The 27,597-nt window shown below is 35.7% G+C and overlaps 1 protein-coding gene across 3 annotated transcripts in view; it reads right to left on the reverse strand.

The window, feature by feature from the left end:
- Positions 1–6,943: 6,943 nt before the first annotated feature.
- The window catches only part of LOC101743950 (atrial natriuretic peptide receptor 2), a 40,935-nt gene continuing 20,281 nt past the window's right edge, over positions 6,944–27,597 (reverse strand). The window contains exons 1-8 of one of the 3 annotated variants that reach the window (XM_062669410.1): positions 18,164–18,378; positions 17,636–17,773; positions 13,971–14,115; positions 13,244–13,393; positions 12,641–12,833; positions 11,888–12,062; positions 9,253–9,443; positions 6,944–9,075 (exon numbers count right to left, since the gene is read on the reverse strand). In XM_062669410.1, the coding sequence (XP_062525394.1) occupies positions 8,545–9,075; positions 9,253–9,443; positions 11,888–12,062; positions 12,641–12,833; positions 13,244–13,393; positions 13,971–14,115; positions 17,636–17,771 (1,521 nt within the window). In that variant the 5' untranslated portion in view covers positions 17,772–17,773; positions 18,164–18,378 and the 3' untranslated portion in view covers positions 6,944–8,544. Of the gene's footprint in view, positions 9,076–9,252; positions 9,444–11,887; positions 12,063–12,640; positions 12,834–13,243; positions 13,394–13,970; positions 14,116–17,631; positions 17,774–18,163; positions 18,379–27,597 lie in introns of those variants that run through there. The other 2 variants (XM_004931358.4, XM_062669409.1) reach the window with 2 other exon arrangements.

Below are 27,597 nucleotides of genomic sequence, written 5' to 3' on the forward strand. Positions count from 1 at the left end.
TCCAATTTAGAGATACCTCTATATCCAACGCTTAATAAAAAACACTGGCTATCACACACTAAACCTTATGGAAACAAAAAAGTATTAAAAGTTTTTTTGGGTTTTCGTTGAAAATACCCAAATAATTAAATAAAATTGCTTTAGCGTCTAGAATTAATTTAAAATACATCTGATCTTTTTTTTTATTGCTAGATGGATGGACGAGCTCACAGCCCACCTGGTGTTAAGTGGTTACTGAAGCCCATAGACATCTACGACGTAAATGCGCAACCTACCTTGAGATATAAGTTCTAAAGTCTCAAGTATAGTTACAACGGGTACCCCACCCTTCAAACCGAAACGCATTACTGCTTCACGGCAGAAATAGGCAGGGCGGTGGTACCTACCCGCGCGGACTCACAAGAGGTCCTACCACCAGTAAAACTGATCTAACTGAAACCATAGATAATACACATAAATTAGTACTGAAACTTTTATAAATACGTAGCACAGAATGACACACTACTAATAACAGCCTAAACTTTCAAAATTAATTATTTGAAGCTTAGAAGAAATATATTTGGAGTGTATATACTTATCGTTCACTTAAAAATATTTAATCTCGAAATAATATCTGCAAAAGAAAAGATAAACGTTTAAAATTTTTGAATTTCTAACAAAGTTGAAACCATATTAAGGCGTATTCTCTCTATTTCTAAATTGCTTGAACACTGCACTTACTTGGCGCCTACAATTGCGTTAGCATTCAACCCAACTCCATTAATAATATCTGTTCCACATAATAATATATTATGCTGGTGTGTGTTAGTAATTAGTAAATTAGTAAAGCTGAAATTTAATTGTAAATGTGGGTGACTCACATGTTTTTTTTTTATAATATTTTATTATAATTACACTACGCAATAACACATACATGCTTTATTTTATATCAACACATTTATTTATCACACAATCATACAAAACATTATTTACACTAAACAAAATTAAATTCACAAGTAAAGTCGGACGATAACTGCAGTATAGCGGCGGCGATAATATTTCGCGAGTACATCGGTGCATAGACGAACCGGTCGTCGCATTTTTACCGATCCACCGCCACCAGTCGAAATCTGACTTGCGAGCGCGCATTTCGTACTACGCCTTTTAATTATTGCTTTTTGTTTCGTGTACCTGCTTGTGTTGCTTGGACTATCTATTTCTTGTGTACTTTCTCCTTCTTTCTATATATTTTGTTCGTCTTGAATAAAAACTTTCTTTGTCTCCATTTGTGTTTGGAAAGACATTATAATACAACCCAAGACGATTAAAGTAAACTTAGAGAAAATATTGTATTAAATCTAGGTCAACACCAAAACCACAATTTGTTTAAAAATATTACGATCTATTTATTACGGGCATTGTAGAGGATGCCGCGTCGAGATATGAGATGTTTTATCGACATTGTTGTTTGGTCATAAACCGGATTATTACGGCAATTCACGACAATAAAGAAATAATGTGCCCCTGTAACAAAACTAATTGGATTCTTTTACTTTATGACTGAAATTTATGCTTTCGAACAATGTGTACCGCATATCCTATACCTTTAGTGACGTTTTTTTTTATTATGCAAGCGTTAATCGTTCAAAATAGAATGAAACGGTATGATTTTCTTGAATTCATATTTCTAGAACACTTAATGAAAGTACTGAATACTGCTCAATTATTTATGAATACATTTTCAACCATAAAGTACCCAAAAGACCCATACGGCCTGGCTTTCGATATGCTCCACACGGGACGGGTAGCATCGCGTCGTCGTCCAACAAATCAGCACTAACTTGTCGATGCTGAAGGATAAATGTTTCAAATTCTGACCCATTAAGTGTTTCGGGCTTGCTGAGAACCGATAAGGGTATTAAAAAAACAACTTGTGGCTGGTCTATAGAGGTCTTGTGAAAGACCCGTTGGTCTTAGGATAGCCCACCCACCAGCTTACCATCAGGTTTAAGGATATCGGGGAGACATGTGCTACATACGAAGCTCTTCAATATGCACCCAGACTATTTCGGGTGACTTCTATCTTATCCGAGACAGTAATGTGGGTAGTTGAGCGACACGTGGATTTAGTGGATTCAACTTTAATATATTCCGCTGCCGTAGACAGAAATATGACAAATTATTCCTAAAAAATTACGTTAAAATATGTTTGTAATATTTTATCTTTTTACACGAAATTATCATTTCACCGCTTACCTTTGTTCTTGTAAATAAATATTGTTGTTACCTTATTTATTCTTGGAGCTTCGGGTCGCAATATGCTCCGTTTTCTGAGCTGAGCTCATTACTTCGGAAAAAGGGGACACGCTACATTCGTTATCCTCTCCGTAGAATCCTCTTGCAATTAGTGAATGAGATAAGAAATTGGAGTTGGGAGAAACGTTATCTGATTATTTCGTATTACAGAAGACGTCGACACAAAAAGGTATAATTCATGTTGCTCAATCGACTATTTTACATACTTATATATTTAATATTAATACGTGAAGCAAAAACTTTGTATCCCTTTTTACGAAAATTGCGCGGACGGAGGAGTATGAAATTTTCCACACTTATAGAGAATATAGAGAAGAAGTGCACAATGTTAATATTTTTTTTAAAGAATGCTTAAAAGATACATTAAATCAATAAAGAAAACATTACACACACTACATACCATGTATTTGACGCACACACGCATGCATATTATTTATTGTCATACTTTCGTTCTTGACGTCTGTTGTCAAATTGAGAATAGATTAAATATTGTTTGCCTTTGTTAATATTTTTTATAGGTAGTCTTGGCGAAATTTGTGATTATAGAAGTATAAAACACAAGCATAATAGTGTACAAACTTACAATTGCAATTAATTATAGTCGAATTTCGACTACTGCGGGACCTCTAGTATATTTAACAGCTTCAAGTAAAACACAAATTAAAAAATTCTAATAATTATTTCATATTATTAAAGCCCAAACAGACAGGTCTCTAGTCTATTTCTGCAAAGAAGCAATCTTGTGCCCTGGCTTGAATGATGAAATAGCCATTATATGTATAATACAATTGATAACTCGATCTTCACATGCCACGATGGAGGAGAAGGATACTAAACATGGAACGTGTAGCGTAACAAAACTGAACTTTAAAAATTGCAATATCTTCTTCAGCATTATGTTATATACGCGACAATTTTAAGAATAGATCTCTTAATGTAAGAAAACCTTGAGTTATAGTATAGTTTAGAACACGAGCAAAAAAAAAAAAAAAACTGGAAAACCTATGTTTAGATTAGTGTCAGTTAATATAAAAAGCTTACGATTTTTTAATTATCATTTAATCGTTATTATATTATGACGTTTTTACAAATACCGAACATAATTTAGACCGTTGGTCTAACAAGCGACATTGCACACGCTCGGTGGAAGATCTCTCTGTCATTAGCTCTCAAATAATAACAAAAGAGTTTTTTCTTTACATTATCTCTATAATCGTTTTTATTAGCTAACTAGCGGCCCGCGCAGGCTCCTCTCGAGTCTTTAACAAAAAATTCAACGATAATTAACGTAGTTTTATATAAAAAATTAAAAAAAACACTTATTGTGGTATAACTATAATAGTTAGACATATGCTGTCGTTACACTTTTTGTAAATAATAATGTGTTCTATAAAGTCGTAATAGATTACTTTAATCTATCATAAATTTTTCGCAGGGCCGTGATGTAAAGAATATTTAAAGTAATTTTTTACACCTTGGGTTACATTATTGGAGTTTTAGTAAGGATCCATAATTTTTCAAAAAAAGTTGTAGGCTATGTCACTCGGGAATAGTGTAGCTTCGAAACAGTGAAAGAATTTTTCAAATCGGTTCAATAGATTCGGAGCCTATTCAATACAAACAAACAAACAAATCTTTCCTCTTTATAATATTAAGTATAGATGAAGGTTGATAAAATGAGAAGACAATACTTATAGTCCACCTGATGCCCAACAATTACTTTAATTCATTAAAAAACTCATTACTTGAATAATTTTAAACAAAAACAAAACATTAATCAATAACGTAGAAAGCTTCATAGAACCTGTCATAAAAATAAGCAGAGTTTGAATCCAAATTTGTAAGGCCCCAAAGGTTTGAGAGATTGACATTTTTCCAATAACGGAGAAAAGCCAAATATAATCGCAATAACATGAAATACTGCTCAACTTTACTTTGTAACATAAAGTAAAATTACAAATTTATATCAAGAATGTCATTTTTTTGTTAAGCCGACGTTTTTGTTAGTGTTAAAAAAAGCACTTTTTCCAAGTAGGCAGTATATTGACTGTGTCTCTACCGTTGCTAATGTCCATGACTTATTGGTGGTAAGACCTCTTGCGAGTCCGTGCGGGTAAGTACGACCACCTTGCCTATTTCTGCCGTGAAACAGTAATGCGTTTCAGTTTGAAGGGTAGGACAGCCGTTGTAACTATATTTGAGACCTTAGAACTTATATCTCAAGGTGGGTTGCGCATTTCCTTGTAGATGTCTATGGGCTCCAGTAACCACTTAACACCAGGTGGGCTGTGAGCCCGTCCACCCATCTAAGCAATAAGAAAAGGTACGTAGTCCATTCACCATCAAGTAGAGCCAGTGCTCTATTTTATCTGTCCCGTCCTTCTGTCGTAATAGCATTGATGTACCCGTCTGTACCCAGAAAAGGACATGACCAATAAAACTAAGAAACAAATTAGTAAACAACGCTAAAAACAACACGACCGCAACCCCATCCATCAGCAATGACAAGAAAATGTTATTAAACACACAAAAGGATCACTTTTCCACACACCTATATTTCACGTCATCATAATAGGCGCGAAGTAGGTATATTTTGTTTCGCGCTTTGTTAAATCAAAACAAAGGGCTGAGACCGAGCTGTGACCGAAAATCGTGTAAAAAATTAAATGAACCTTATTGTTTATTTATTTATTTATTTATTTAAGGATTACCGACAGGGTTTACAGTAAGACATAAAATAACATTGACATGTATAGAGCAATTGATAACTGCAACTCTAATTAGAGGCAATCACAGCATGCATTACATTAATATATCAATAGAGATTTAACAATACTATTAATAATAATAAAAAATTAAAAACAAAAGAAAGACAACAAGGACAGTAATACCCGAGTACTCAGACCAAGGCTGAGGCTGAGGTTCAACAACAACTTTTTATAATTTTGTTCTTAAATATTGGAAGGGAATCGCCAAATATGTCAAGGTTTTGAACTTTTCTAACTAGATTATTATAAAGGTTAGTTAGACGAGGAGTAGGTGAGTGCTTGCCTAGATTGGTTCTGCTAAAGCGGGTGCTGAAAAGAGCAACGGGGCGACAAAAATAAGCAACAGTAAAGCTGTGTCTTTTTTAGGTCTTAGCAACGAGACGCAGATGAGAAGTACGAACTGTTAATAAGTGAGTGAGTCCAAATCTGAGTTAAGTATAGAATATGGTGCAAGCCCTGATGGGTAACTTATGATCATACAAATAAAACTCTCTTTACTCGTTCAGCCGTCTATGGATCACGGCCCACCTAATATCAAGTCGGTCCATCAAGTAATGACCAGATCAAGTCGGCAGTTGGGGGTTGTTTGCATGAGTGTACCAGGCTCATCACAAACCGGGAGGAAAGGCGATTGCTCGTGAGGCGCATAGCGTCTGCCCACAGCAATGATGCTGAATGATGACCACGACCGCTCTGACAAGAGTGATACGACAAAGGAAAGGAAAAATATCAAGTAGCTTCCCGCAACTATGACTCAGGCATAGTAATTTACCGCTGTGCACTTAAAGGCATGAGGTCTTTAAACCAGGACGCTAGACTGCTTTACAGCAATAATAGAAAGGGCGGTGGTATCTACTCGTGTGGAAGTACAGTAGTATACAAGTATTCGCCGTAGATTTTGCAACGATGACATTGGGACTTCAGTGCCGAGTCTCCATGTAGGCACCGAAATTCAAATTGTGATGCCTATAGGGTCTGTAAGGTCGTCTGTGCAATTAAGTACAAAAGAAAAAGGGTCAGTCAGGTCAGGGGTCAGCTAAATATCAGCGGCAGCGCCTGGCAGTTTACCGCCACGGCCGAGGTAGCCAATGTAGTCGAGTAGAGCCGAGTAGAGCCGAGTAGAGTCGTCGATTCTTTTTGACATATCCGTCGATCGAGATTCCTTGGAGTTGAGCAGCGTGTCTGGCTGTAGAGTTGAATGTAGTAATAACTCCTACCTCCTACGGGTTTTCATTCGAGCAAGGATCAGAATTTTTGATTGAGAACACAAGGGTTTGTTTAGTGGCCGCCCACTGAGCTTCTCGCCGGATTTTCTCAGTGGGTTGCGATTATTGCTTTTGCTAAGGCTAGTATTATGAAACTCTCAGGTTAAGCTCGTTAGCTCACCTACCAGCCATAGCGTAGCTACCTTAGACTACCAGGGAATACGTAGGGGGAAAAAGAGGGCGGCCCCTTCCATCTTGGCAGTTCTATATATAACGTGCGCCTCTTATTAAAATAATTAGCCTTACGGGTTTTAATATTAATTTCTGAGTTCAAAGAGACAGTCCGATCCTCATTAAAATATTAATCATTTGAATGTCAAATTTATATAATACATAAAATGTGTAGGTACATATTTACTGTATCTGAAAGCATCTCAGAGACAGTAAAGAAAGTCAAAAGATGGTCACACACGTCATGTGAAAACTCCTCTGATAGATTTCCATCTTCAAACTACTGAAGATTACTTCTAGTAAAATTGCATTCTAATTTTAACAGAATTAATATTATAAAGCTAGGAATACTCAAGCATATTCATTACAAAAATAATTTTCTATAGTTACTTTAACTAAAAATAGTTCAATCGATTTAACGGCGAATGAAATAAAAAGATATAATTTATTTTAGATATATTATATTATACATACAACTATTCATAATATTCACTTATTAATATCTGAAAAATCAACAAAAAGATAATATTTTATTATATATGAGAATATTTTATGACATAATTACTCAAAAATAATATTACTAAACGCATTTTCAATCAGTAAAACATTAAAATTGCTATAATTATTTATCTTATTTAGACATATCGTGCCAGCAGGAAAAAGATGTAAGACTAGACTATTAAGATATGATGCAATTAAAATTTCGTTACATACACAAGATAAAATAAAATTTATATCCAATTTTCAACCTTGTATTTTAAATTAAATTCATCCTACACTGTTAATAATAGCATGAGATTTCAGATAATAACTATAAGCGTGAGAATTTAAAACTAAAACTACATCTGATAAGTTTTATTAGCTATTCGAGATAAAACAATGAGATTCATCGAGAGTCACTTACTTTAATACTAAAAATTTTGTAGACGACACTTTCAATTCAAGTAACTATTGTAAAACTTGTTAATATCTACATGTGATTTCTAAAATAATGAATGACCATTGAAAAGACATTGTCTATTTCCATTATTTATAATATCAAAAACAAGATATTAATGAATCGTAATATAGAATCATAGTTATTTTCTTGGGCTCGAAACATTATCGTGGATTAAAAAATAGATTAATCGCATCAAATACGAGTGGCAATAAGAGATTAAGTAGATAAATTAACAAGATAGCGTATAAGTATAAAGTAGGAAGACTTTATGAATTTGAAAAATCAGAGTTGACTGGTATCATGAGGTTCGAATCAATACCCAAACTCACTCTGAGCAAGCTCAGATTTGAGAGGCTTCTTCAACACAAATAGAGAATACATAAATAGTAGTCAACGATAGTAACCTAGATTTAATAGCACAGAAAATCGATGGGATGTCTTAAAGCTAATGAAGCCAGTTGACATTTTTTGTAACATTAAGTAAAATCTAACATATGTTATATAAGTATCTTAAGCTTTCATAGTTAATGGATACTAAAATTGCGTATGTCTACAAGTATGTGTTTTACTTATAAACAGTCGAAAATGTGAGGTAACATCAAACAAGGTGACTAGAAAAGTATTCAAGGTACAAAAGTTAGGTACAAATACTAAGGATTCTAATTCTAAAAATTTTTTAGAGGATGTATAATTATTAACATTTAAAGAAGTCCATTATATAGTTAAATTCTCACTACATCTTTCAACATCGCCCTATGCGATAATTTGCTAAAACTATTAAAAACATAACATATCTCTAATATCTAGAATATTAATTAAGTATACCTACAAAGATTGTGGTGGGTTTCTCGTACCCACATCTGTTCTATGCTCATTTTAAATTTATGAATGTTCTAAATAAATGTACTTCTTAAGAATAGCAACTAGATTCTGAAATAAATATGTAGTTTGTCCACTACTTTCCTATATTGTGCTTGGCACTAAATACACTGGCAACTCCATCAATAGAAATTCATGTTTAAATATATATAAAAAAAATCACATATACATCTAAAACTTTAAAAACTTTAGACCGAGCGAGATACCATTTTAAATCAGAAACTCATTATTCAGCGTTCGTCGCCTTTATTTTTTGTGTTTTATTTAGATTATTATCATTCGTAGTTATAATGCAACTGTTGAATCTGTTAACGACATCGCGTACTTTGCCTTTGCTGATGACCAATTCTTTATCGTATGTCGGTGTAATTAGGCCTTTCTCATTGCCATTACACAATAGCTTTGTGTTCGTCATTGAGTTAGCGAAGTTAGCGCTTTGTGATTTTCTGAATTCTCTCACAGCATTGTCTATATTGTTTATGAGATCTTTGGCCACGAATGACGCTATTTCGTGTTTGATACGATCTCTTTCGTTCATTATCTCAAGCGGCCGGTGATTGCTGGTTTCCTTAACGTCCATTTGTTCTGGACTGTGACTTTGGGTGAGCGAATGCGCGGCAGGACTATCCGGACCCTGGAATGTGATACTAGGATTTGTCACGGTGGTGCTTTGTAAATTAGCTTCTTCTGTTGGTACGTATTTGTTTTGTGGCGTTTTTTCACCGATTAGCCAGTATGTTGTCATTTCGCCTTTACCCTGTGAACGAAATGCTTGCTCTGGAAAATATTGAATTATCTTATCTAAGTTTAAAAAAGTAAATGCCCCTATTCAAACAAAACTTATAGGTGGCTTGATTTGAAAATACATATTACAAAACAAATATGCATTTATAAGTTTGTTGACTTTAAATGAAAATCTGAAGTTTTTACCAACCTTCATTGTAATCTGACCTCTGCATTCCAGTTCAAAACAATCATATAAATCCAATACTTCTTTGGTTTTGGGACTGACGTGTATTCGTAGGGCTTCGCCATGTGACTCCATTCTTGAAGCAGTATTCACTGTATCGCCGAAGAGGCAGTATCTTGGCATCTTTAAGCCAACCACACCAGCCACACATGGACCTGTTACAATTAGACAATTAGAAACAGTTTTTCTTACGTATTAATAAACATGACGTAAGTCAAGTGCCTGGGGCATAATTAACTTTAGTATTCTACGGTCTTTAATGATTGATGATTCTGTCTGATGATCTGTGATAATTGTTATTTACAAACGTGTGCAATTTTAGAACCCCAACTAAGCTGTTAATGCTAACAGCTAAGGATTCTCATCAAAATTTGGTACGAAAGAAGAATATTGTAGTGCTTTGGAGGGATCTTCAAAAACGCAATGGTTCCAAGTACTTCCTCAGAGCATTCCTTTTTCGTAATCATAACCTAGGATAACAATGAAAAAACTGAATTTTACCTACTAAACAAAAGATCGCAGTGAGAACCCGTTAAATAATGGTGTTTACAATCACCCCCAACAGTTTAACACAATTCGAAATATTAAAATAGTTCTAATGATCATTAAAAAAATATATATATATAAATATAAACTTTGTTATAAAATATTGAAATTGAATTTAAAGAAACTTTTACAAAATCTCTTCAAAACAAATAATTTGTATTCTAACAAACTTTACTGGGTGCCCGGACAGTACCGCATTAGGGTATCTTCGAACTTTTCACACAAGGAACGGTTCGAGTTCGGTTAAAAGTTTGTTTACCATGAACTTTGTACGACAGCTTGAAATGTCGTATTTAAAAGTTTATTTTTGCTCAAACATCTAGGGGTTTGTTTTATTTTGATAAGGACATGAACAGTATTGAAGGTGACGCTCACACTATGCCTATTTTGGCCGCAACACACGAGAAGAGTGGCGTCACTGAGATTGTACGGTCTATGGACTGAGACACTTAACTCTATGAGATCCATGGGATCGTATGCCCACATGCGAAAAGTTTCGTTCCGTTACCCCATACTTTCGTACAATAATTTATCCGACATATTAATTGCGAAAAACCTCTCTGTTAGAATAGGAACGTTTTCCTTATCATTAATTATTTTTTCGAATGCTCTTAATATTGTATAACAAATTGCTTCTTGCTTACTTTATTCGAATAAGACTCATGAAGATTTATTATTATAAGTATGTGTAGTGTGTTGTATTTTCCATTTAAGTATAGAAGGGGAAAGACCAAGCAGTACAGTACTTTATGGACTCTGTTTTTTAACGGTATTCCGTAATTTAAGAAAAAAGTAATAACGAATCTTTTAGGTTTATCAAAAAAATTACCATAACAGTATCATAAAAAAAACTATAAAAACAAAAGGCAAACAAAGTTTTAATATCTCAATAATTCCCAATTACTTTTTTTTTTTTTTTTTTTTTTTTTTTTTTTTCTACCTAAGCTGATAGCCCTAGCGGCTATTTCAGCGTAGCCTTAACTTTAGTAGGTGAGCTCACGGGGCTCAAACCTGACGATGTTGCTAACACGAACCCTAGCAAGAGTCGTGCTTCGCAGAATCTACCACCGGATCGGAAACGCGACCCACTGAGAAGATCCGGCGAGAAACTCAGTGGGCTGTGTCTGAGAGTTAATTTACTCGTCGAGCCCTTCGTCGCAAGCGACGGGTTCGACGAGAACGGTGACCGGTGCTTGAAGTACCTAAAAGCACCGTTAGTGGATCAGGAGGATCCGAGATGACGTGGACCCAATTACAATCACTGAACGAAAAACTAGTTTATTATATTGTGTATTTACAAAAACAGAGCTTATTCTAACGTCCTTATTAATAATTTATTTAATGATTGAAATTCATTATTCTGTTTCTCAAAGTTAAACAAAAATTAACTTGTATTTAATTCAGTAGCATTCACTAGATCAAGAATGAAAATTGCTTTTTCATTTTATTCATTCGAACTCGAAACAAGGCTTAGTCAAAAGTAATTACTGAAAAATGTTTCTGTTTCTTTCATCCTGGAAAGGTTTTTATTCTTGTTTTACTCGGATAAGATTATTACGTTTTCAACTTACCGTTCTTTAATTTGTTTTAATCACGAAATGGTGGGTAATATAATTTAATTCCACCGCCAAAGGGCTTTTGTTTTGTTTATCTAAATCTTTGTTTTCCTTTTCACCGTAAAAGGCAAGTGAAGTGGACATTTTCAAATAATTCCGAGAGGCTTAAAACGATTGTATTTAAATAAAATTGTAAATTATTTAATGTACTATAAATTTGTAAATTGTCAAATAATCTATTTAAATAAATAAAATATATATTTCCCACACTGCTATTTGATTGACTCTTACCAACATTTATTCATTTTATAAGTTCATTAAGGGTGCTTGTAACTTGCACTTTAGTCAATGTTCTTATTATATCATTATTTTTCGCCCTTAAATTACCGATGGCCTTGATAGGTGAGGCCAAAGTCGTATTTGCTTTATGAATATCCAACTCTTCAAAGTAGATCTTATAATTAATTTGGTTTATATCTCTACTGTGTTCAATTTACCAGTATGCATCCCGATTCTCAAGAGCAGCCGTTCTCCTGGTCTGTGAGGAACTGTCTTCACGCGCACCGCTCCGAGGAGAGCCAGAGACATGCGAGCGATCTCAGCAGCGTGACGGTTACCGTTGCGCATCGGAAGACCCGAGACCACCATATACGCATCACCTATTGTTTCTACCTGTGGCAGTCGCGATAAATCGTCTTAAATCGAGATAAATCGAGAGTCTTACTGGTGGTAAGACCTCTTGTGAGTCCGCACGGGTGGTAACCACCACCCTGCCTATTTCTGCCGTGAAGCAGTAATGCGTTTCGGTTTGAAGGGTGGGGCAGCCGTTGTAACTATACTGAGACCTTAGAACTTATCAACTTAAGGTGAGTGACGCATTTACGTTGTAGATGTCTATGGGCTCCAGTAACCACTTAACCTCAGATGGACTGTGAGCTCGTCCACCCACTTATGTAATAAATACAAAAAATCTAATTTAAGCCGTGATCTTTGCCAGAGAGAAAATTGAAGTCCCTAATATAGACCTTTAAATATTCCTAAATATAGTTATATTAAACAGTTTAAATGAAGTTACACATAATTAAGAAGGCCCAGTCACGTTGCGAACGCATTGCTGAATATTCAGTTTTTTATGAAATTAGATATACGTATTCATCCTTGAACTCCGGGCAATACACAAACATTTTAAATGACGACACTGAACGAAAACAAAAAAGAGAATTACCAACAAACAATAGCAACCTTATTACCTTGTAAACATCAAAATTTTCAATGATGGAATCGAAATTCGTGTACAAATCGTTCAATAAATCCACCACTTCAAGAGGAGTGGATTCCGCGGAGAGCTGAGTGAAGCCAATGATGTCACTAAAGTAGATTGTAACTTGATCGTATGTTTCAGCCATAACTGGTTGTCCCATTATCAGTTGAGATGCCACAGACCTATGAAAAAAATGGGATGAAATATTTTTGCTACTGAAACCGACTAACATAAATTTGTTTCATATCTAATAGAAAGTTCGGTATAGATGAAAATATCAAAAGAATTTCATAAAACTAAGAGTGACCAAAATTAATGTTTTGTGGTTTAATCTACCGTACAAGTTGCCCACTGAGTTTCTTAACGAAGCTTCTGAGTGGGTCGAGATTCCGATCCGGTGATAGATTCTGCGAAGCACTTCTCTTGCTAGGGCTAGTGTTAGCAAATTCACTTAGGCTGAGCCCGTGAGCCCATCTAACCGTCCGGGTATAGCTGTAATAGCCCCTTAGGCTGCCAGTGAATAAGTGGAAAAAACAAAACAAATGCGTATGATTTATTTACATTGATTTCTTTGTAGAACGATGACACTTACTTGGGTAGCAGCTGATAAAGAAGCTCTTCGCATTTCCGTTTTTCCTCCAAGTAATCTGAAGTCCTTTCTTCGACCAGTGCTTCGAGATTGTTGGCGTATTGCTCCACTTGAGTGAGCAACATATCCAAACGTGTTGATGTTTCACAGTCCCTTGTTAAATATTAATTTTACTAAAGACTAGCCTGTATCTCGGACATTAAAGAACAACATAATACTAATTATTTAAAATACGCCGATTTGCTACTTGCGTGCCACCTGACTTTATATTGTTAGAAACCTTCATTGAAATACCAACAATAAATGTATAGAGTCTGAACTTAAGCGACGCAAGATTACAGATTAATAAGAAAAGTCAAAATAATTAATTTTGAATATTAAAGAAAATCGGCTTTAATATGAAACCCTGTATGTTCGTGTGAATTCATTAAACAATTTAAATCATCTAAGTTAAACATAAAAGTTATATAACTTTCACCGACTCTTCATATAATACAATACAAACAGTAGTACCGTACGTGATTTTCGGTCAAAGACACGCAGTTTCAAAACAATTATGTTGATGAGTTTTAAATAACAAAATTAATTTTGGTAATAAACATAGAGAAACATATAGAAAAATAGAACAAAAGCCGTGGCTTCGTTTCTAGTAGGCGAGCTTCTAGATTTTTATCGTACTTCAGTTTACGCACTTCTTACACGACTTATACGACTAAGAAAAACTACTTACTTGTTGATCTTATGTATATTTTCTTTCAAAGCTGAGAAATCGGGACGATCGTCATCTGGCAGGGTCCAAGGTGGTTCTCCAGTAAGAGATTGACGTGGGGAGGCTGATAATGGCGAAGTGCCACGGTTCCTAGTTTCAGAACTGCCTGTTGTGAAAAATATAACCTATCTTAAAATACATACACATGACAATTCGATAACATTAAATAAATATTTTAGTCTCATTTCAGATGTTGGGTTTGGACTACATTTTGAAATGGGCATTCCAGAAATATTCATGCGTAAATGTAATTAATGATTCGTGAAGCTTTCGTAATCCCTTTGAGGCTATTATCAAGCGATTAATCATTCATATAAATTAAGAAGATTTACCTAACCCTTTAGAGATATCGTCCGCTCACCGCGTTTGGACTGGATAAACTCGTCTATGGTAATAACTGTGTATTATTCAAGTTCCCTCTTGTAGTATGATCCTATCATTGGCTTCAAATATGCCTTTGAATGCTTAAAATTTTACAAAGCTTGATTTTGGAGTTGGGAAAAGACTGCGATAAATTTATTATTTTAAGCTACAATAGAAATTAATTGAAAGTTGTTTTTGACAACATATTATCAATAAAATTTTCGAATTTGAAGAATAGAAGGAAGCCAGGCTTTTCAAATTTTGATCTTTAATTACATTTACTCAACGATGATGATAAGTATACAAATATTATTATAGAATTACTGAATTAACTGGGTATTTAAATCACAAACAATTGACAAAACTTAAGGCAATATTAATTAGCTATAAATATTAAGTTTAAAGTCTGAATTTTTATTTCGAAAATGCGTTACGAAATGTAAAGCTGTAAGGCTTAATCTATTTGGGTCTCGATGTTAGTTAAGATTAAGAAATAAATAGATTTAAAAATAGTTAGTTACAAATAATCAAGTACAATGAAAATAACTAAAAAGCAAAGAGAAAATACGGAAGCCCTTATTTAAATCTGGTTTGAGAAAAACTATGGCGAGGTCTGGTAGAATAGAGCCGATATGGTTCTGGCTCAGGATAGCAATCTGGACAGCAGTTGATTGTTCTGAATCAACTTATTGATGATAGAACGTCTTGTGAGTGCGCTCGGGTAGGTACCACCCCCTGCCTATTTCTGCCGTGAAGAAGTAATGTGTTTCGGTTTGAAGGGTGGGGCAGCCGTTATATTGATCTTGAAACAACTTAGAACTCATGTCTCAAGGTGGGTGGCGGCATTTACGTTGTAGAAGTCTATGGGCTCAGGTAACTACTGAATACCAGTTGGGCCATAAGCTCGTCCACCCACATAAGCAGTAAAAAAAACTTAGTCTTAAGCTCGTCTCCTACACTTGACAGCAAAAAAATGGAGCCAGTAAACTGTGACTGAATTCAAATTTGAAAACCTGAAACTTCACATCAGTACACCAATAAATTATTCACCCAAACCTATTAATAAAACGAGAGGAATTATAGACGTTTTTAAAAAAAAGTGTGACGACGACAAGCAGCACAAGCTTACAAATTAAATAACAAACAACACTAAATTCAAACTCAAATTGTCTTTGAAACATTTCGAATTCAGTCTTCCAAAAATAACTTAATATAATGGTAAACAATTTATCAAACAATAGGAAGCATTTCGGCTAAAACTTCCATGGCAGAGTTCCAAACACCTGCAGAGCTCCCATAAATCCCAGTCTCTGAATATCTAGAAAGAGTATTGAACTGATCTTATGATTTAGTGTGGCTTGCTCACCCGCACTACTATGATCACAGAATATAAAAATTTGCAGATGATTTTCTTTGTACAGACCAAAGTAAATGGAAATTACTTTCATTAGCCACAAGAACAGAAGGAAATTTCACTATTTTATAGATAGATACGGTCCATCTCTTGTTAGATGGTTTTGTACAAGTTAAGTGCACATGTACATAAATTTCAATACCACAGCTTTGTTGTATTGGATTTTCCTTTTTTTGAGTATAATATGGAATAGACATGAAACCAGCAAATCTAATAATGTTCGGGTAATGGCGATGATCTGAGGTCCGTCCTATGCCTCAAAAGGGATTATGACGACCTGTTCACCGTCACCACCAACTCACGGGTATGACGTGAGGGTTCTTGTCTTATTAGTCATAATGTCATGTGTATCACCCGTCAAACTAAGCCAAAAAGTATATAAATTGGTAATACACTAAAGGGACTATTACTCAGAAAAGGCGTACATAAAGTCATCGTGGCCTTTAGGGCATAAATAAATATAAACATTTTCAAATTAAAGAAACCTACAAAAATTTTAAACCTACAGCAATCTTGCGAGTCAAAAAATTCGATAACTCAAATCATTATGATTTTCAAAGTTGTCGGTCTAGCTTTACCGTTCTGACCCGAGCATACTCTATGATCGATGAACCCATGTTAGAGAGTTTACGCAGAGAGACTTTCTCAAATAAATGTCTCCAAAAAACGTGTGGGTTGCTTCAGAGAGCTATTTTCACGATTCGTAAATCCGTTATGTGATATGTTACATTTTATTTCTCTTAGATGTGTACACAAAAAAGAAAATATATGGACGGCTGTCTTTTCGTAACCTATATAATCCAGTCAACAGAGACTCACTGTACCCAGGATTTTAAAAGATAAGATAATATTAAAGATACACTAGTGGTAGGACCTTTTGTGAGTCTGCGAGGGTGGGTACCACCACCCTGCCTATTTCTGCCGTGAAGCAGTAATACGTTTCGGTTTGAAGGGTGGGGCAGCCGTTGTAACTATACTTGAGACCTTAGAACTTCTATATCACAAGGCGGGTGGCGAATTTACGTTGTGGATGTCTATGGGCTCCAGTAACCACTTAACACCAGGTGGGCTGTGAGCTCGTCCACCCATCTAAGCAATAAAAAAAAAGACATCGACTTATGATTTACAAACAAATACTACTGTCGTTTATATTTATTCGCACAGAGAAGGAGCTCTTCGTATTTTGAGAGCCGGGAGCTGGGTCGACTCTGTTCGATTTCAGACTGAGTATGTTCAATAGGTATCATCGTAAGTTGATGCATCATGAGCGGTAGCATCGTGAAAACACAGAACAAAAATAATTTGGAAATCATTTTATATTTTGAGCGTCATTCTTTGATTTTTATTTGCATTCGAAGGCAGACGAGCCTACGGGACACCTGATTGTGAGTAATCGTCGCTCATGGGCATCAACAATGCCAGGGGCACAACCATACACGCCGCTGCCTTCGATACTGTCCCCAATCACTTTTTAGTTATTCTCAAACACTTCTTTAATTGACAGCAATAAATGCTGAGTTTCACATGAACATTTATAAAATTAACTAGTTGACCCGGAAGACTTCGTAGTGCCTCAATCGATAAATAAAAGACCTAAACTTTTGTATAAAATAAAATTAAAACAAACAAAAGGAAACAAAATTGTCATTTTTATTTAATTCCGACCATTTTCATATTTATCTACCTTTTAAACCTTCTCTGGACTTTCACCAATAATTCAAGACCAAAATTAGCCAAATCGGTCCAGCCGTTCTCGAGTTTTAGCGAGACTAACGTACAGCAATTCATTTTTATCTATATAGATAAGATAAATCCCACATTTTAGCTTTATTGTCAGGATAATACGTACGTTTGAACTTATCCTCCAAGATAGCCGCGCAATAGTCGCAGGCCAACGTGCAGTGTGGTCTTCGCATCTCCAGTAAAGGGCTGACAGCACGCCGGGGACTCGGAGAGTCCGCGCCTCCAGGGGGAACAAGGGACATCTCTAAACACAAAAATACATTATATTTTTTTTGTATTGTACTAAATTGTACACATTGTTAACGAAAAAATAGATAGGTAGGCTATTTTTGTGAATTTGGAGTCCGAGTGATGACCGATTCTAAACAACTTTTTTGTACTCATAGTTGAGTTTCTATGGGCTCCAGTAACCACTTAACACGAGGTGGGCTGTGAGCTCGTCCATCCATCCAAGCAAAAAAAAAATCGGTAATGTCCCAAAACAAAAATGTTTTTTTGCGTCATAATTTATTTGGTTTCAGAATAAAAACTATGGGAGATTTCAAAGAAACTTTACCATAAGTATTCGTACAACGAGCATTTTTCATTAAATAAAGTGTTTCTTAAGCTATTCGTTCATTTCCTAAGTACCTACAGCCTTCCAACGTCTGCATTTACGTAGTTAGGCGCTTTTTCAGAACAATCGAGTGCTTTGTAAAGGTTCTTGAGTGCAGTAATATGATGCCGGGAAGTAGGTCATGTTTGTAGAGACACGAAACTCTAAAGCAGGCTTCGGTATAGACACACTAAATGCTATAGCTTAACTCTCGCACTATTAATTATAAAATATCTATTATAACACTTTACTGGTACTACCGATCTGTCTATTTTCTTAAAGAGAGATAGATGTGTAAAAATATTGGAACTGTGACGTCATTTGGCAATCACGTTGTAATTAATGTCTATGAGTTCTGATAACTATTTACAGCAGAACAATAGAAAAAAAAAAAAAAAGGAATTTGAGATATTTTTCGTTTTTCCCGAGCGTTATTATATGTCGTTTTTCAAGAGTAACCTAAGGATGCCTACTGTACTGGCTGAGCTCTGTCCGTGACATTAATAATGCAAAAATAATAATAATGAAACACATTAAAAAGCAGTTCTGTTGAGCAACACAAGCGAGCGCGCTGTCCATCTGATCGTAAAGGAATCCATAAAGAAACATAAACTGAAGATAATACCTTTTTTGTCGAAAAGAAAAGCGTCGTCAATCCGCGTCTCTGTCCTAACTTTACTGGTGAATTGCATGAAAATCACTTAACCTTTTTTTGATGATACCCACATTGTAAAAGAGTAAGTAATGGTCGGAAAATTTACATGATCACAAGTTTACGAACCCGATCGTTTCATCATGAATGAGACCATTTTTTTTATTTACTTGACAAAGAAGGCACATAAAAAAATAAACTTTTTTTTATTGTCTCAGGTGTTAAACCTAAAGAAACTGTCGCCAGCTCTTAACTAAAAAAATAATGAAATACGTCTCAAATGTTGTCGAGAAAATTAAACCAAAAAATAAAATTTTATGATTCTATATAATTCTCGGTGGAAGATGAATAATATTTTACGAGTCGTTACGCAGCGGATGATGATGTTCTTAAACTGAGCCGTTGTGCCTAATTTATTAAGTTAATTCCATTACTCACTGTAACAAGTTATATTCCTTTAATACAATAAAAATTTAGATTTCAGCCCGTGCGTCCAATCCGGTTGGTGCGTTCAGGTATACGATAAAAATAATGTACGCACGTTTTAACAGTAGGCAGCAGCTTGGCTATGACTCTGGCATTGCTGACGTCTATGGGCGACGATAACCACTCACCATCCGATGGCCCGTATGCTCGTCTACCTAAAAGGGCAATTAAAAAAACCTGTGTACATACTAGCAGTCTTTACGAAATCAGTATAAGTTGTCAGACAAGCAGTTTTGATTACGTCTGTTAATAAAAGGGCATGTAAATCATCAACTCATAGGTTATTGTCGCCCATGGGCATCGACAAGAGTAAGTGTGAAAGTAGCCCCGGTAAGTAACAAATTAAAGAGCGGACGGTTAGCGTGGTATGGACGTGTTATGCGTAGAGAGAAGATGCTTGTGACTAGGAGTTGTATCGAAATGTAAAGCAAGGTAGATGGAGAAGAGGTCGATCGAAGAAGACATGGATGGAGTGTGTGAATGACGATATGAGAGAGAGAGGAGTGAGTGTTGCGATGACGGCTGATAGAAGGGAATGGAAGAGAAAAATTAACTGTGCTGACCCCACCTAGTGGGACTTATCCCACTAGGTGGGGTCAGCACAGTTAATTTGTTGTAAAATGTGTTGACATCGACAATGCTGGGAACAAAGTTGCACAGCTTTCGAAAATACCACCGACCACTTCAAACAGGAATGTATAATAATTTAGAGGCAGAAATAAGACATACGCTGTTAATAAGCTATATAAATAAAATTAAGAATTGACCTAAACTACATGATTAGATTAGTACTTTCCAGACTTATTCTGGCGCTCAATTTGTGACCGCTAAAACTGTAAACTATTCGAAAAATCAGAAATAATATGATAAAACCCAACACAAAATGAGATTAAGCCGTAAGAATAGTTTTAATTATGTCTAGGGCCCGCGGAAACCGACGAAAATACTATACATTAATTAGTGTTCCTCCAATACATACATACATACATATAGTTACATATATTACATTTATGTTTCAAATAGCCTATTTATTATTTAGTATATACCATCTTTTTCATAAACCAGAATATCAGTGCATTATCAGCATACAATTGTCGAGACCTGAACGGACTTAGTGGCATGAATAAAATAAACCATACAGTGCTTAGTGTTTCTATTGTCTTGAATCAGCCTCTTGAACAAACAATGTTTCAACAACACAACCTTTGTCAAGTCTGAGGACCGTTTTTGTGTCTTTGTTTTGCTGAAACATGGTAATTACGTACAGAGTACAAAGTGACTTGGCCGCGATCGCTCAAACCTCAGCTTACAGTTCAGAAAAAACATTAGGTAAATGAGCTGCAAAAACGTATTGTAACAGTATTATAACGTTATTACAACAATTTATTAAACATACAAGGTGTTTTAATTTAGAGAAACCCATTCTGAATTTAATGTATGATTTTTATCAAATATATTAACTATAAGTTATATTCTTAATAATTTTGTGACTATCTAATTCATAGCATAGACATATAATTTTAATGGTAAGTAATTAGGTAAACTCTATTTCGATATAGTTTTTCATTGACAATTATTTTTTTTAAACTTATTTATCTATTAATATCAGATACTATGTACATAAAAACGTCAATATTTTTATTAAATAGTGATTTTTCAAAACAATAGTATTATATGCTTACATGAAGACCCGAAAGATAATAAATGAAAATAGTTTAGATTGTTTAAGTAATTACTTTAGTTCGCCGTGTCGTCCTGTGTGTGTGTGTGTGTGTTTGTCAAAACCCATACGTTTGTCTATTGAACGTACGATTGTCTATTGAAATTCCTATTGTATTATATCAAGGCTATCCTTTCATAGAGCATGGGCAGCCCGTCTGCTGCTCCACCGATTTACAATTTTTAACCTCCTTCGGCACAAGATGGAGGTTCTCAAATTAAATGTGTTTTTTCATGCTTGCTGTTACCTCTGAATTATTTTCTAGGCGAACCGATTTTGGTAATTTTTGGATCGAACATTGAACACAGATAATTTTAAATCTATTAGGTACAATTAGGAACTGAAATGCCAAAGATTCAATCGCGAAGCAGCCGCTCTTGAGTTGTTAAGTCTCCTTCGGAGGCGCTCGGGCAATTGTTAGTTGTTAGCAAATCCCACCCCTCCTGGCTGAGCCTTTGCTCGCACACCTGTCTACACCAACTATTTGAGAACAGAATAAATACACATACTGGTGGTAGGATCTCTTGTGAGTACTGGTGGTAGGACCTTTTGTAAGTACTGGTGGTAGGACCTCTTGTGAGTTCGCGCGGGTAGGTACCACCACCCTGCCTATTTCTGTCGTGAAGCAGTAATGCGTTTCGATTTGAACGGTAGCGCAGCCGCTGTAACTATATTTGAGACCTTAGAACTTATATCTCAAGGTGGGTGGCGCATTTACGTCATAGATATGGGCTCCAGTAACCACTTAACACTAGGGGGGTTGTGAACTCGGCCGCCCATCTAAGCCATTAAAAAAAAACATTAAATTAACTTCAATAACACACTACGTGAATTGAAATTTCAAACTATGTTCAGACACAATGCTAGACTTTGCCTCGGGAAGGTATGCGGCACTACTACATTCAAATGAATCCGACATAGTACAAAGTTAAGCGAACTCTGAACTGCCCTGATTGCGAATTCCATGCATGACAACGTAAATTCTTTCAATTTCATACACGTAAACTGAAAGAGTTTTTTTTTTGCTGAAACAATAGACTATTTATCTGGTTTGTGGTAATATAGACCGTATTATAGAGACTATAATGTTTTACATTTATTATCACGTGATTATTTACTTGTGTGATTTTATGGTGTTTTCTTTGAGTTGTACCACTCCTTTAATGTTTTCAAGAAAGTCCTGGTTGCCACTTTAGTTTCTCTAGGATCAGATTTGTAAAAGTACGACAATGGTTCACGAAGTGACATTTATCTTAAAATCAAGTAGTCTGCTTAAGAAACGGATCTGTTCTATTCTATTATTAAAAAAAACCATTTTTGGAACGAAGTTCCTTATGGGACGATGCGGAGGGGTACCCTGACCGGGAAAAAACGTCCGTAACATAAGATTTTTACTAGTAATGCACACAGTGTACGACTTGACTTTGTCATAACGTACAAAAAATAACATATTTTTTTATCATTCATTGACCACGATCTCCGAGCGTTCGTTTGCGCAATACACTAACTCTTATGCAAACAGCCGTGAATGAATTAGTGTACCGCAATAAGTTCACACTTTACTGAATGACCGTGGGTTGTTACGAAGCCTCCAGTTTTGTTTTCTTTATACATCGAATAGAACTTAAAATTAATATTTTTATAATAAGGAACTCCGGATAATAAGAATCCGGTGTCGCACGATACCACGCATCTTTTTTTTTAGGATAAGCAAACGAATTCAAAGCGAACAAACAAGAATTGATTTTCACTCGCTACTATCGGTATTTATGAAGGAATCTCCCATGAAAATGCGGAAACGGTAATATTCGTACATCAAAGACGACTTTCCGGAAAACTTTCTTCACATCGTTTCATAATCACAGAGGCGGTAGGCAATTGCTATTGGTTTTCCTCGGCTTCAATAATATATATGTCAGCACACGTCAGGGATGGCTGAGCGGTAGTTTCCGTCATCACTCGTATTTGGTTGAACTCAGTTTATAAAAAGTCAATAAAACCTTTTGAATAATAATTATTGAAACTCAACACACACAACTTTCACAATGACAGGATAAACCGACAGTTTCGTTGCACATACCGACAGACCGACTGACTGACTGACTGACTGACTGTCAGAGACTCACTGACTGAGACGGACGGAATGACTGTCTGACACGGAATGCCACGACTCTGTCCACGTACAGCCATTTTACACTGTGGCGTTACGGAGTCTACCCTTCATTTTGTGATATTTATCAAAACAACATTTCATCATTTAAAATAATAATCAAAACGACCGTCTTAATATTACTAAAAGTCGTTATCCACGACATATATAAGTATGTTAGCTTATAGACGTGCGACGCGGTTTCTCCCGCGTGATTTTTTAATTAAGAATTAAAAATAATGTTGAAAACATATTGATAATTGTATCAATTAAACACACTTTCGTAGGATAAAGATAATGTTGCATGTGGTCCAAAAAATTCCAATCAATTCATAGATCCGTTGGCATTTGAAATTCCGTACCAGCGAATACAATGTCGTATTTATTATGACAGATATTACACAAATATATATAATTAGTCATGAAAGAGAATATTTTGAGTATTAATACAGGTTACAAATTAACTTTTTGTGAAATTCCATCCTAATCTACTTGTAGGTCATTTTTGTGTGATTGAGTTACAAACATTCCGGCGAAAAACTTTCATATAAAAATATCTTGCAGATTGGGCATCTTAAAACGACCTAGATATGTGTATAAGATGTGAAAAATGATATGCGAAAAAAGGGTGTGAGGGCAAATATGACGTATGATAGCCCTCAATGGAAGACCCACATACTGGTATAAGGGCGGGAAGAATAGATAGATTGGGTGGAGTAATGGGCCTTGATGTTAAGCGGCATGAGCTCATAGGCAATAAAATTTCTACTAACACGTATAGGGGCACAAGTCTGAATTATCAATTTCTTTAGTATTGCGGCTATCCTACCCAAAAACGGGAACGCACGAAAAAATAAAATAATACTACATGAGTATTATGTATGTAGGTCATAATATGATCTGACATATTTTATATAATCGATATCCATTATTGAACTCATTGTTTAGAAGTTATAACACTACATTCTACTGGTGGTAGGACCTCTTGTGAGTCCGCACAGGTAGGTACCACCCCCCTGCCTATTTCTGCCGTGAAGCAGTAATGCGTTTCGGTTTGAAGGGTGGAACAGCCGTCGTAACTATACTGGGACCTTAGAACTTATATCTCAAGGTGGGTGGCGCATTTACGTCGTAGATGTCTATGGGCTCCAGTAACCACTTAACACCAGGTGGGCTGTGAGCTCGTCAACCCATCTAAGCAATAAAAAATAAATAAATAAAACATTCAAAAACTTCATAACTTTTAATCATCGATATGAGTATTTTTGGTAATTTCATATCATATTTTTAAAAGGGATTGTGGATATGTCGTAGCATAAGCGATTTATTTTACGTAATTTCACCTCTCACCCTTCTCCGAAAAATAAAAGGTCCCAAAAACACTAAACAAAACAAAAAAAAAGCTAACACATTTGCAATTTAACAAAGAAACATAAAAAGTTTTAATCAAAACATTCTGTATTAGATTGTTTGTTACAAAAACAAATTACCGACGCCTGATTCGTGAATTATTACTATTTACATATCTAGCGAAATACTCGAACGAAACAGTGATGAAACATTTCGGTAACAATAATAAAAACTTGGCACATTCATATTTATGTGCGGCTAGATTTATCTATCCCCTCGAAGGGAAATAGGTAAACAAATTGTTGTGACAAGAAATATAGACTACACAGCGCAACCTCGATTTGTCTGCGGACGACCTTCTAGAAAATAGAGTTGTACAACTTTTTTTTGTTGTTAAAATACCATTTTTTCTCATCAAGATTAACCAACCGTCAAATTACCGAGGTATGAAGAGTAAACAGAGTAGGATTCATGTAACAGGGTCGGAAACCTTACGCAGGAAAATGAATCCTCAAGATTCATCATTATCCTGCCCTTCTCCCAGTCACCTGGGGTCGGCGCAACATGTTTTCTCCTTCCATACTCTTCTATCATATACCATTTCTTCGCTCACTCCCCTCCTACCCATATCGTCTTTCACACAATCCATCCATTTCTTCTTAGGTCTACCTCTTCCTCTAAATCCTTCCACATTCATAGTTAACACTCTCTTAACAACAATTCTTAATGAATCCTCAAGATTAATCACAATTAAAACTGACCATGAGATAATTTGTTACTTTAATAATTAATTTAATTCAACGAAAAAAAAAAGGTTTAAAATTGAGATAAATAAACTCAAATCGATTTTATATTCCGAACCCAAACACCAAAACCTTCTAAATATACATAGTATTTAATAATTCAGACTAGCCTTTCGTTGTTTATTAAAAACAACACTGAACTTCGAAGGAGAAAAGCTGAATAATTCATAAGCGCTGTTTCTTTGATGCGACGAAATTAATTTTGCCCCAAACTCCAACTCGCGTAAAGTTTTTGTACTTTCCAAACTATTTTCACGTGATAGGTCATGGTAGCTATTTTCCCGAGCGTCATGATAATAATAATTGGTGAATGCGATGCCTGAAACTGCACTGAGAATGGACCAATGGAGCAAGGACACCATAGCGTTTTTTTTTTTTTTTTCCTGCCTATGCTGATAACCTTGAGAGCTATTTTAGCTTCTCCTTGACGTGTAAGTGAGCTCACGGGGCTCAAACCGGAGTGCTGCTAACACTGGCCCTAGCAAGAGCAGTGCTTCGCATAATCTACGGTGGTAAACTCTGTTGATAAAAACAAATATAGAAAATTAAAATGAAATAAATTCTCTCAAAAAACTATCTCGAATTTCCGTTATTTTAAAACGTTATATAACGCAAAACTCAAATCATCTGAATTGTGAATTAATATTTTCATTCGATTGTAATTATTTTTTCTAAATTATTTACAAGTTACATTATCTATTTTCAAATCAACTATTACCATGATCAATCACTCTATTGAGAAGACAAGCGACCAACAAGCCCTAACATCCAATTCAATCCAAAAATTCGTAGGCACAACAGAAGAGATTAGAAAGAACCAGGAATTCGTATTACGTAATTCTATGCTCGAGTGAGGTTGTGACACTATTGAATAATGAGTAGAGGAGTCAATTTGTCAACTGTCCAAAGAACAGGATATCGATTCGAACGGATTGGTTCGACACACCATGACTACAAATCGGGAAAGATCATATATATATGTAGTTTGTTATATAGATATCGTATCTCGACTAACAATTTAATATTGCTCTACATTGCATGAACATACACAACGTGAATGACATCACCGATATTGTGACAAAAGATTTTATTTTAAGCAATTTCGTTTATAAAAAAAATCATTATTGAAGAAGCCCAAATTTTTTTTCGAGCGTGATTTTGAGATTAGGGCAAAGTTATTATTCCAGTTGTTATATCTTTATTATACAGTGTGCAGTAAGGTTTAATCGGACGCTTTGAAATCGATTACATAGAAGGTAGGAATTCTTGTGAGTCCGCACGGGTAGGTACCACCGCCTTGCATATTTCTGCCGTGAAGCAGTAATGCGTTTCGGTTTGAAGAGTGGGGCAGCCGTTGTAACTGTACTGAGACCTTAGAACTTATATCTCACGGTGGGTGGCGCATTTACGTTGTAGATGTCTATGGGCTCCGGTAACCACTTAACACCAAGTGGGCTGTGAGCTCGTCCAACCATCTAAGCAATAAAAAAATAAAATCATAGAGTATATACACACAGTTCAAGCTCAGGTAAGTTTTTTCGCTATAAAATGGTTATCAGAAAAGAAGATTGTTTCAATTGTGTACTAAATACACTGTTTTATCCTTCAATCTAGAACAGCTGCAAGGAGGAAACAGTCAGAATGCTGGATGATCAAAATACGCCTTTTTTAATGCAGTAAGCCGAATCGCTGGTTCGCACTTTAAGAAAGCGGCACGACATGAGAGCCCTCTTTTCGTAGCCGCTGGAAATTACAAAGTCGATCCTGTAGACCGAATGGTAAACAGTCGACTTCGCCCAAAACACGTCATTACGGATCCTCCTGATACATTAACGGTGCTTTTAGGTAACACAAGCACCGCTCACCGTCCTCGTCGAACCCTTCGCTTGCGACGTAAGGCTCGACGAGCGAATTAACCCACAGATACAGCCCACTGAGTTTCTCGCCACATCTTCTCAGTGGGTCGCGTTTCCTATCCGGTGGTGGATTCTGCGAAGCACTGCTCTTACTAGGGCCAGTGTTAGCATCACTCCGGTTTGAGCACCGTAAGATCACACACGTTAGGGCGAAGCTGATATAGCTTCTCAAGGCTATCAACATAGGTAGGAAAAAAAAGCTGACAAAAAAGTGACGTCACTAAAGCGTGACGAGGGATATAACCCCTTTATTGCTGTCCCTTGCTAGTCAGAACTCGAAAAGAATCAATTGGGTGGGCATGTATGATCTACGTTAGCTACTCCACTCCCCATTATACCAGACCGACCTTTACCATCAAATAGTCATTATTTTTGTTTAAATGGCCCCATTGACATA

Source organism: Bombyx mori, chromosome 7 (genome assembly GCF_030269925.1).
Source record: "Bombyx mori chromosome 7, ASM3026992v2".
NCBI classification, from domain to species: domain Eukaryota; kingdom Metazoa; phylum Arthropoda; class Insecta; order Lepidoptera; family Bombycidae; genus Bombyx; species Bombyx mori.